The following is a 12,700-nucleotide window of genomic DNA, read 5'->3' on the forward strand; positions in this document are numbered from 1 at the left end:
GAATGCTCCTGCTACCAGTCACTAGGTCTAAATTAGCTACCTGAGCAATAAACTCAGGCTAAAATAGAAATTAGTGTTAAGACTATTTGTGACCTGTTGCCTTAGGAGTGACACTGGGCCATTAAGTGCTTTTTCGTGGCATATGACTGAATATAACTCGATCACCACAAGCATATTATGAAAAAACAGTATAATGATGAACAGAGCCAAATTTAGAACAGTGGACCACATTAAGTGTCAGTGAGTGAATGATGATAACCTGGATTTTAGAAAGAGAGGTGGTATTAAAAATACTTAGTACTGGAAAATAGGAAGACTTATAAAGCAAGTTTCCTTGTGACTTTTCAAGTTTAAGGAGACTAATAGCTTTAAGCATTTCTGAGACCTTCAGGAGAATGCTTCTAGTATGTAAAAAGAAAAGTAATAAAAACCACCCCTAAAACCTTAAATAGAGGGATGTTAATTTCACCAGTCCCCTGTATTAGTAGACAAGACCTACATGAAGTAACATTTAGATTATTAGAAGTATATTGGTACCATTAACATTTTTCCTTGAATGCATTTGTACTTTGGTAGAATGAGATGCTCTTTTAAAATTGCTTAATGTAGAGGGTGGAAAAATTATACCATAAAATGAAAAGATGAAAAAATGACTTCTGAATTCAAAAGCTAAGCAATAAATGAGGATGTGGAACACTTTTGCAGCGTTTTGTTCAGTGATGTGAGCCTGGGAATCCTGTTATTGTCTCTTTTTAAAGATCTTTCATTTACTTCCTTTCTTGTTCTGTTGCATTTTTTTTTAGTTCTATTTTTGTCTTCAGGTCATTTTCTGCTTCCTAGAGATGTTTGGAATTTCTTACTATGCAGCCTTTCTCTTCTTTTGTTCATATCTTTCCAATAACAGTCGTCCTCTAGCTTTTTCTCTCTTGTTTCTTTTCAACATAACTACAGCTGTGTGATTGACTGTAGCACCTCCTGGTGTCATCTTTGTAATGAGTGTACACCCAGTTATTTTAGAAGATAGTATTCAAATACTTATTTTTAAATAATAGCAGAAGGTTAGAATGCCATTCCAGGTATGTTGTTCACCTTGTAAAATGCAAGCTTGCCCTGTTTTGCTGAGCAGCAGTTTGTATATTTACCATGAGTTGCATTTCGTCATACAAAACTTCAACCTGCAAGTTAGGTGCTGGCACTCGCACTGTATTTTCCCCTTTTTTGTATGTTTGCCGCATGATCTGCTGTAGAATTATTAAATTATTCTCTATCTGCAAGAGAATCCCATGTTTGCCACATGATGGTGCCAGAGGGTAAGTAAACCTAATGTCAGAAAACGGTTGAATGAGCTCTCCATGAACAAGAATGTAAACTGTTGCACAAGTGGCTTACAAATAATAGGCTTTTGTGGAACTTTGGTAAATGCCCTGTGGATTTTAAAAGTTAACCTTTTCGACTATGTATGTCATTTTACAGTTGTCCAAGTAGAAGCATGATGTGAATTTTTGAGGACGAGGGAATTATTGTGGTGTTGATGTATGGCAGTAAGCAATGAATCAAGTTTGGAGTAGTCTTTCGTAATAAAAAAAAGCTTTATTAAAAGTACACTTGAATCTAATGATGGGGAATTTAGTATCAAATGTTGCTCTAAGTATGATATAATTGGAGGAGCTCTGCTAATGTTTTCACAGAAAGTTATTTTACTGTGTAACTAGAATTTTTAACACCATCTGTAATTTTTGATCTACATGTGATGTTCACTGTTACTAAATTCTGGTTAAAAAAATTAGGGAAAAACTAGGAGAATTATGTGAGTCTGTTGCTAAAAGTTTCATTTTGTTTTCCTTTAGAACCATAGTTTTCAGTATTTGGGGATGCAGTATGCTTTTGTTTAGAGATTTGTGTATCAGTAGGTCATGGCAGGACCGGGTTGTGAGACCTACTGGTATATACAATAATTATGATCCTTTAAGTTGATGTATCATGTAATCATGTTTTTGTGACTGGTATGTTTGCATCAATGCTCCAGTAAAATCAGTTGGAATTAATTCACATTATAAACAAAGATTTGTATTAACTCCTCTGTTCTGATGTTAAATTTGCTAGTGACTTTGGAATATTGCTCACCTGCCATTTCAGTGATGAGAAGATAGGTAATTTGAGTGGTATAACATTTTGTTGGATAAAAAAAGAATATGGCAAATATTTCATTACTATTAAAGGTCTATTAGCTTCCAAGTGGAGTTTCATATGTATCATGCTTTTTTGCTTTTACGTTCCTGATTGTGATGATTCACAAGTTTTGCACATACACTCAGTAAATGAGGGAGAGCAGTGCCATCGCAGCTTTGGAACCATAAGCCTTATGCAAAAGTGGCTGGGCTTTATTTCATGGCAAGTAAATGGACATGAGCTTTTATTTCTGTAACTGTAATGCTAGACATTTCTAGTGTTACTTTCAGAACCCACATCTATGAAGCATGGCTGTAAAGCAAATGAGATTAGTACTAAAACCACTTGAAAATTCTGAAAGTGGTTTCTAGTGGGAAATCAAACTCAAGAATTTCTTTCTTTTTTCATAAGTCTTTTAGAATGGAATAGGTAGGTAGTCTTGTGGTGCTCCTCTGAAATCTCTAATACTTGATTTCCTTCTTGTGGTTACAGTTTGGGCACTTAAAAAACTTGTGATTCATTTTGGAGTTTTGAACTTCATGGCAAACCATTGCAAAAGTTGGTGGCAACTTGTTGAAAATTTTGTGAAGGAACGTCAGGAAGCTCTTGCTCCACGGCCTATCAGAGGGCTTGGAAGAGTCATGTTAAAGCTTGACAGTAAGGTATTTCTACTTATTTCCTTAAGCAACTGGAAAGTTTGTTTTATTCTCTGTTCACTGTATGCTGAGATGCTTTAATTAAAATAAATGTCTGTCACTAATGGACATGTCTTTCACGTAAAACTATATCTGTTTTATGGTGTATTTTAAACCATGTCTCTTCTGTCACTATTCACACTTAAGTACACATTTAAACTTCATTAAATGATTACGTGCAAAGCTTGACAGAAGTCACTTTAAAAATGTTGAGTTAGCTTTAGAAAGATTCCTTACCTGAGTGAGGCAAACTTCTCATGGTTCAGTCACCTTACTTGATTACAAAGATTTTGGAGTTAAACTGAATGAGCTTTAATCTGAAGGATGAGACGTTCCTACTTCCGTTGTGAAAACTTAACTTAAAAAGCAACCCATTTTATTCTGTCAGCAGGGCCTGAGCTAGTTTGAACACATTTGTTTATAGTGTGTGGAACTATAGTTGTTGAACACAGTGGTGTGGTGGTACAGAAGGGAGGCTTCCCTTTGTAAGAGAAGAAATATGTGGGATAAGGTATTTGGGAAGTGCCATAGAATAAGGTCACTGTGCTCCCCTCCCTTCTCCCTCACTCAAAATGCATCCATATTTGCATTGCAAATTGCAAAGTTGGAAAGCTCCATAAAATTTATGAAGGCTCCTCCATTTAGAAGTGTAGGTTTTGCCTTAACCTGATAGATTATTTTGTTTGTAATAGCTATGCCAGTATGTAAGAATGTGCTTTCGGTAACTGTGTTGTTGAAGTATTCTCTGCTTTAGAAAAAGCCTTTACCTCAGAGTTTCTATAACTGAAGAGCTGAACCCTATAAGTATATTTGTCAGAGCATCTGTACCTTGGCAGATCTGTCTGCAGTTTATAGCTCTGAATTCCAAAAGCATTAAAATGGCTGTAGGAAAATAGTAACAGTTTTGCAGAGTTCATTGAGGAAAACTTTGAAAAAGGAAAAGCCTTTCAGAATACAGCTATAAACAAGATAAAGGGGGTTTCCAAAGGTAATGGAAAGTGTTAACATGTTAGGATAACAGCTTACATTATACAAAGCTTCTCATTAAAAGCTTTTGTTCTGTAAGTAAGAAAACTCTCTAGACACAATATTGTAGGTATTGTATTTCATGAGTTGTCAAGTTTAGTGTCCTTGTATTGCATAACTATATGATGTAGTATCCTTCCTAATCCCGCTAAGTCTTTTCTCCTTAAAGAAGGTAGGGCTTTTGTCGTAATGTGCAGCAGAACTTCCCACTCTTCAGCTTAAATGTATTTAAGGTCAGTTTATATTCATGTTGTTCTTGTATGGGCAAAAGAGCAGTGTTGGCACAACTCATTTCTCCACCCCTCCCCTCCCCATTGTTTAGACGACAGTCATATTCTTTCTGAGTCTGTTCTGTGTGTTTTAAAGCAATTCAAGCTCTTCCAGCCTTTATAAGAAAGATATTTGATATTCTGCATGATTCTGTTGTCCTCGTTTTGCCTATTCTAATTACAGTTCACCTTGCTTTGCTATGGGTGGCTGGAATTATATGTGGTCTTCCAATACTTACCACACTAATGCTTTCATATCTTTTAAATTCTACTTGATATGCTTATTCTGTGCATTGTAAGGATCATCGATGCATCTTATCTCTGAGAATTTGGGAAGCAGTGCCATAGGATATTGACAGTTGTGATTTTTGTGGGGACAGGGAAAGGAGAGGAATGAAAATTACATCCTTCCAAGTTTTTTTTTTCTAGAAAGGATGGATGAGCTGTTTTTAAGTTGGATTACCAAACATTTTGCCTTCAGTAGGCACTGTTGAAGAGGAAGTGAAAATACACAAACACAAAATAGAAATTCATGGAGTAAGTTGTTATAGCTTACTTTTTTTGTGTGTGTGTGAGAAACCAAGATTGAAAGACCATTTCCTTTGCAATTACATGTTTAATTTTTTAATATTTTATTTGTACTTTCTTTTCCTATGAGCTGAAGCTACTTAGTGATATTTTTGTTTGTTTGGGTTTTGTTTTTTGTATACTGAGGGAGGCTGAATCTTAGCATCAGAATGTATTGGGGCTCTTGACTAAGTACAACAAGCCATTGGCAAGGTCTGTTTCACACAAATATGTAGTTGTACTACTTGGTCTTTCTAAAGTGGTATGGCTGATTAGGAAATAGTTCCAGTTTTGAGTGAAAGATAGTGAGGACGAGGAAGAAATCTTAGATCGGCATGCCTTTTTCTCCCACATGAAGTTTAGGAGGCTAGTGTAGATGATCCGGAAAATAACCCATTGTGAGAAATTATAGGAGAGTACTGCTCGTGCATGCCAATCTTTGAGCTTTACTGAATATGTCTATTTCTTAAATAAAAGCAGTAAGGAAAGAACTGCTCCTCTTCTTTCCCACTGCTCAGCAACATCTGATTATCTTGGTAATGCAGACAAATTTGAACTGAAGATAAGTTCTTATCAAGTGGAAAGAAAGTAGGGCATTGCTTTTCATTTTCATTATAAATGGTAGGTCAAGCTGTGCCTGTATGTGCAGGCCTGCTTTAAATATGGACTATGAAAATAAGATGTCCTTACTGTATTCTTTAGTTCCTGGTTGCGCATTTACCCAATGGAACCAACAGATACAGCAGTTCAGATATGAGAGACTTCCTGGAGGAAAGAGTAGGGAGGTTTCTTTTGTCATCCATCGAGTCTTTTTAAAACTTAACAGATGTGGTAGCATGCATGTTTTTATATACAGTCAAGAACTAATAATTTGCTTCACTGATTTTTTTTTTTTTTTAAAGAGGACTTGTCTTTTAATATGGTGACTAGTTTTATTTTGATTAGAGTTTGTGAGGGAGTTAAGCAGCATAGGCAGTTGCTAAACTGCATGCACTAGACTTTTACTAATTGCAATGTGCTAGTATTTTGCATGCATGCTTTCTGGTAGACTTCAGTGAATCATGTAGTTATTATATGCTTTTTGTAGGTATAGCATACAAGAATTTTGTATTTGGAGGACTGTAATAGATTGTTTGGACTTTGGGTGAAGTCAGGGTTTGGTACCAAGTTTAGCATGTAGGTTAAAACAGGCACAGAAAACAGGCAGAATCTCTATCAGTTCATATATTATTCTAGGAAATATGTCCATCGACCTGTAAGATCTTATATAAATAGTCTTCCAATAAAATACTGGAAAAGTGGTTGTAACATTATTAATTTTGGATGACTTGAAGATTAGAATTAAGCTGTAGCCTATTTTTAAATGTAGATTGATTACATTTGCAGAATTACTTGGTAATTACCGCTATTGGTGAGATAGTAGGCAGGTAGGGCCTCCCAGATATTGTCTTAACAATCATTTTTTATTAATGTTTATTTTTTACATATAATGTTATTTCCTGGTTATTGTATTTATCATTGTATTCCAGGAGGCTGAAATTATAGAAAAATACCAAAGACTTCCTTTCACATTCTGCTAAAATCTCAGTCTAACAACAGAGCTGTAGCTTTTGTTGTATTGGAGTTGCAAAGTGGAGAAATAGAGCCATGAGATCTACGTTCTTTCCAAAATAAACCTAATGTATAGTGGGTTTTAATATGCAGAAGTAAAGTTAAAGCCGAAAGTATGTTGTTGAATCAGTAAACAACTTTACCTTTTTTCACTGATACATTATTCCATAGGTGAAGAGGTAAACTAGAAGCAAATTCTATAATGTTAATTTGAGGCTTTTCAAGCTTTGTCATTGCTTTATGTTACTGTTATTCTTTCCATGAGTAGTAAAAGCTGGTAAAACTGGGTGCTTTGTGACATATTTTACTTTCATGTTTCCTGATGTTCATGTTTGTCTGTTAATCTGCTTCTTGCTTCTGATATAACTTAGTTAGCATTCTGAGGTTTTATTATTATTATTTGAAATGTTCTTACATTTTGGTTTTATCGGGAGCTAATAGAATTTCTGGCTACTGGTGAAAACACTAGATTTATTGAGCATTCAATGATCTTGTTTTCATGGAGAAACAAACTTCACTTACTTGGTCTTAACCTCTAACACAGATGATTGATAACATTAAAGCTTTTCCCTATTATGATTATACTGCTAACTGATTACTAATGGTTAGAATTAAGAGTATAGTCCTACATAAACTAGGTCTTAAGATGGATGTGCTTCAGTATGACTGAGAATTAGGAAGGAAAAATAACTAGTACAAAAGGAGAAATTGACTGTTGAGAAGTGCAAAGAGCCTTCTGCACAACCAATAAAATTTTATGAAATCCATACATTTATTTGATCTACAATTTGCTGTTGTGTATCACATTTAATTATGTATCTGATGTTATGCCATTGAATGTGAATGTTGTAATACGAATGTGGTACTAAAAAACCATGTAAATTTTGTTTAACAGTAGTTGACATAATAGGAGTGGTTTGAAATACATAGGAAGCTGCCTGAATGAGAGCATTAAATGCAATGAACAAGAATCTCATGTTAAGTTTTGTTGTTTCAGTAAAGTGCCCTTGTCAGAGTACTTTTACAAGTCCTACTCTGAAATCAGAAATGTTAGCTCTCCATATAATTAAACTGGAATTGCCCAAATGATACTGGTAGTTCTGTTAATATCTTTGAAGTTGTTCTTAATTTTTATATCCCTCTTTGTTTCAAAAAGTGCATGTTAATAGTAAAATCTAGATTCTTGCATTAGAAGTTGTTATGATCTTTCCTTCCTATTGCAATTTACCTTTGTGTCTGGAACAATTTCATTTTCATTCTGTGGATGACTTTGCCTGCCTGTCACTGCTTTTTTTCCCTATTACTGCATTTTTCAATAATTTTCCACTGTGTTCTTGTCTTTTTTTCCCCTTTTCTTCCATTTCCCCCTGCCACTGACAAGCTGTGGCACTGGCTTAATAAAAAGGTAAATAAACGGAAAAATTTTGATTCCAACTAATGGATTCTGTGGTTTTGGGGAGTTGGTTTTTGGTTTTTGGCTTTTTTTTTTCAGCATGAACATTCCTTAACATGCCTTGCTTCTTAGTTTTCTCTCCCAAGTGTCTTTTCCAGCTCTTGCTATAAGCTACTGAAGGTCATATAATTCTGCCTGATCTCTTGTCATCTGCTAAAATGAATGCACGTAGCAAAATGTTTTGCACAGCAGAATATTACATTAGCCTTTCAAACGGTATGATTTAGTGGCACTTTTATTTAAGAGCAGTTGATCTCCACCTGGTCCCCACTTGTATACATAACAAAACCAGTTCTCTGCCGCAATGGAGAGCTGTTCTCTTCTCAGAGAAAGCATCAGTTAACTGAATTAACATGGGAGTGGTGAGGGTGAAGCACAGTTGTAAAGCTACAAATGTAAGTGCTTGCAAATAAAGCATTGACTGGCTCCAGTCAGTGCTGTTAATCTTTTACTTTTGAAGTGTCCCATTGGCCTGTATATACTCAGTGGTATTCAGTGTAGGAGGAGTGACATGAGAATTTTCACAGTCCTAGAACTGCTGAATCTAATGACAGTCTTAAGGGAAGTGAGGGCTAGTAAAAAAAAATAAAAAAAGCAATTGCTGTAGCTACAATAATTTTTCTTTTGTGTGACTTTTAAAAGTGTGTGGTGTGTTTTATAAGAAATGTACCCCTCAGTTCCCATGGTTCATCTTAGGCCACTGGGGTTAACTATTGTTCTTTGAGGAACTGTTGTCCCAAGAGAAGTTAAAACTGATTCAGACCAAGTTTGGTCTCGTGTGACTCCTCAATGCAGTGATCTCTCTCTGGGACAGCATCATTGCTTCAGACAAGCACAGAGCTGGAGAGGGATGCCTGTATCATGTGTACATCTGCAGGACCTCAGACTTTTAAAGATGAAAATCTTATATGTGATAAAATATATGAAAACCAAGTAATTAAGTGAAAGAGAAAAAAATAAAATACTATATCTGGAAATGGTTTATGCTTCCAGCAGCAACTGTTATCCTCACTTTACCAGTTCAGTATTAGTGGGAGAGTCAGAATGATTGCTATGGTTTTATAAACAACAATCTATCCTTTCTATTCAGTAGCAATTGCAATAGAAACCCTAGATCTTCCTTGAATGTTGTGAATGACACCTGAGATACTGTCATTCTGAAAGCTGTTGAAAACAAGCAGAACAGAGTAGAGCGTGCAGGCCAAGGGGGCACTGGCACGACTCTCTAAAAGGTTCTTGTGAACAAGGAAATGGGGCTGCACAGCTGGTATCTGCTCTGGGTGGCAGCTGGGAATAAAGCTGTGTGTAGTGTCCAGGCTGAGCAGCTATAAGGAATTCAGAAAGTCAGATCTTCAGTATTTAATGGGTGAGGTCAGGGTTATATGATGGGGGACTTCCTGTGCTTCTGAACAAGAGGGTAGAGTTGCTTGCTTTATGATTCAGTTATAATTGTCCACTGAGAGGGCAAACTTTGAATGTTCTTTGCCCTTGAATATAGTTTGGTTGATTTAAAATTTCATTTTTATTTCCTGACTTTGAAATGTTTGTGTTATGTGAGTGACTTATAATTAGTTAATATGTGCAACCGTAACCCTTCATAAAAATTTTTTGATTAGGTGTTGGTTTGTTAGGACAGTTCAGGCACAGAGCTGAGTTCAGCAGGCCACAGGTGAAAGTTTAGTCTCAACTACTTTTTTTCTGGCTCGTAGTTTGTTGCTGGCTTGTTTGAAAATTCATGTATGTAGATCAATTTTTGCCTTGATAGGTTACAAAAATAATTTCACTGTAATTACTTTGAACTCTAAAATGTCTGGATTTTATTTTTATTTTAGAGATTTCAGAGGTCAGGAGAGGTGATTCTCCCCCTCTGCTCCACTCTGGTGAGACCCCACCTGGAGTACTGCGTCCAGCTCTGGGGTCCCCAGTACAAGAAAGACATGGAGCTGTTGGAGTGGGTCCAGAGGAGGGCCACGAAGCTGATCAGAGGGCTGGAGCACCTCTCCTACGAGGACAGGCTGAGAGAGTTGGGGTTGTTCAGCCTGGAAAAGAGAAGGCTCCAAGGAGACCTTATAGCAGCCTTCCACTACCTGAAGGGGCCTACAGGAAAGCTGGAGAGGGACTGTTTACGAGGGCAAGTAGTGATAGGACAAGCAGTAATGGCCTTAAGCTGAAGAAGCATAGATCTAGATTAGATTTTAAGGAAAAAATTCTTCACTGTGAAGGTGGTGAGGCACTGGAACAGGTTGCCCAGAGAGGTTGTGGAGACCCCATCCCTGGAAGTGTTCAAGGCCAGGTTGGATGGGGCTTTGGGCAACCTGGTCTAGTGGAGGGTGTCCCTGCCCCTGGCAGGGGGGTTGGAGCTAGGTGATCTTTAAGGTTCCTTCCAACACCCAAACTATTCTACAATTCTATGATTATTGAGCAAAACCCTGTCAATATAGTTTCTTAAGGGGGGGGGGGGGGGTAGTTCCTAGGAGCTATTTTTGAAAACTATACTGTTTTACTTTACAGTTTCATAGGAGGACATCCTGAAAGTCTTAGAGCGTTACATGTAGTGCTGATACCTGTGCATGACGAGCAAGTAGTAATAATATTATAATCAAGATGGAAAAAAAAAGGCAAAAAAATACTGTGCAAACTGTATCAGGTTCTTGCATGTTTGTTTTGTTGGGTTTTTTCTCTTTTTTTGGAATAGTAGAGTATGATTTTATTTTTTTTTAATATAATTAGAGGCAAAGGAGGAGATTTGTAATACTGAACTCTGGATGCAGTTAAAAGATTGCTTCCTTTGCAACTTTCTCCTTTTTGCCTGTCTTTGAAGGGAATTACTTGTGAGAACACCAAGATAAATTTCTGATAATCCACCAAGAAATGAAAAATACACCACCTAGAGATGGCAGAGTTTGAAATGACGGTTGATTATGGTTGCTAGTGATAAACATTTTGTTCTTCCTGTTCTAAGAGCACCTGTCAAAGAGCTGCTTGAAACGCTTTGCTTTTGGCAACCAAGAATATATAATCACATAGTTTAACATGATATATGTAGCCCAAAATATAGAATAGGTTCAGTTGGGCTAGTATGATTTGTTCTTTATAACATTGTCTGCGGCAGCAGTCTTTAGAAAGAATAGCTAAATTCTGCTGTTGCTGGGACACTGGTATGAGTAGACTTGAGACCTCATATAGACTGTTCTCTGTCTTTTCTAACTTAACTACTCATCTGATTCATTTCAACGTAACCCTGAGATGTGTCCTGAGTACAGGCTTCCCGTGGTGCTCATCAGATTATATTAATAAGATGATATCCTCAAATATTAACTGAACTAAAGGGAAGTGTCAACAAGTCTAAGAAATGTCTTGGAAAACATTATGATAGAAAAAATAATTGTCCTTTTTGGTAATTTCATGTAGATTTAATTGAAAAGAAAGTAGATGTCCAGGTATATTTCACTGTGTGGGTAATGCAGTAGATAAAACATACTAGGAAAGCTAGCATTCTAATGGCTATGCAGTGTGAAACACATGAAAATATGAATTGATAGTTAATGTATAACATACTACGTAACATGAAGAACCTGTCTGGATAGTAGGATTCCCAATTGTTAAGCATGAGCTGTAGTTCTGTTACAGCTCAGTGTAATATGGTTTGTATCATCACCCAAATGTTGAAAATTGAGAGGCATTTTAACAGAATGCAACTCATTTTAATAACGTTTCTTTTTTACAGTGAGCTGAATTAAATTAAAATAGTTTGATACCTTTCCCTTCAAAACTGTGACAATTAAGGATAGTTTTTTGTGGATAGTCTATCACAAATCAGTAACATTTCGGTTTGGTTTTACAAGTGTGACCTTCTGTAGCTTAGGAGCCTGGCTTTCCTTTACCTGTGCATAATTTTGGATGTCATGGCAGCATCAGCTTCCTGCTGTTGACTAACCTTTAGATTAGAAGCTTGGATCTGAATTTAAAACTTCATGATCTCTGGCTAATGACTAGTGTTTAGTCAGCATATGTTTGTCTTTGTGTGCATGCCCATGGTCTACAGGAAGGATGTAAAGGGGGGTCTGACAGGGTTGGGGTAAGAACAGAGTCTGGACCTGATTCAGTGGTAAGTACAAGCACACAGGGATTTAACAGTCTAGCTTACCTGCAGTAACATAGCACCTATGCATTATGTAGCATGAGTGTGCAAAGGTGAGTGCTTCCTAAGGAAGTATTGTGGGTGTAGAGGAAGGAAAGGAGATTTAATAGCAAGCAAATTAAAGGAGAGGGAGTGAGTATAGCCCTAAAGGAATATTGCGCATCTGATTTTGCTTCTACAATACTCAGTCCAATTCAGTCTTCTCCTGTGATTTATTGGTACCAGTTGTATAACTTGGATCTCCTTAAGACTATGGTGGGAGATGTAATTGCATTACCTGTAGACATACCAGAGTTGGCTTTCATCTAGCATGCTTGGGCTATCTGCCCAAGTAAATAAACGCAAGGTGGGCTTGCGTGGCTGAGGCTGCTGCCCGTTCTGGTACAATGTCAGTGCTGCCATTACTTTACTAACTAGATTAAAGGTAATTCAGGCTGTACACATGCTGCAACCACACCTCAGTGGCAGTGTAGGTATACTCCAGCCCACAGTAAGGAGTGTCAAGAAAAAATCCTGTTGGTCATGTTCCACTTCAGAGGGAGTCCTCATCCTGGTCTTTTGGAGCTTGATCTTCCAGTAGTTGCTACAATGGTAAAACACCTACAGCATCCAGCTCCAGCAGCATTGAGATTTCATCTGTTGGATACCACTTTCACAATCATTGAGGCTAGCATTTTTGGAAATCTCTGACAGTACCTCCAATTTCTTGGATTCAGTGATTCTGATTAAGATACTAGACTAACTAGTAGGTTTCTTTTATCTCTAACTT

The 12,700-nt window shown here is 36.9% G+C and overlaps 1 protein-coding gene across 2 annotated transcripts in view; it reads left to right on the forward strand.

Annotated features, from left to right (window-relative positions):
• TMEM245 (transmembrane protein 245) overlaps positions 1 to 12,700 on the forward strand; it is a 98,826-nt gene that overhangs the window by 22,745 nt on the left and 63,381 nt on the right. Inside the window, exons 6-7 of one of the 2 annotated variants that reach the window (XM_054816758.1) lie at positions 2,662 to 2,831; positions 7,719 to 7,742. In XM_054816758.1, coding sequence (XP_054672733.1) covers positions 2,662 to 2,831; positions 7,719 to 7,742 — 194 coding nt within the window. The remainder of the gene's footprint in view (positions 1 to 2,661; positions 2,832 to 7,718; positions 7,743 to 12,700) is intronic. The other variant, XM_054816759.1, reaches the window with a different exon arrangement.

The sequence above is a fragment of the Grus americana genome, chromosome 2 (genome assembly GCF_028858705.1).
Source record: "Grus americana isolate bGruAme1 chromosome 2, bGruAme1.mat, whole genome shotgun sequence".
In the NCBI taxonomy this organism is placed as follows: domain Eukaryota; kingdom Metazoa; phylum Chordata; class Aves; order Gruiformes; family Gruidae; genus Grus; species Grus americana.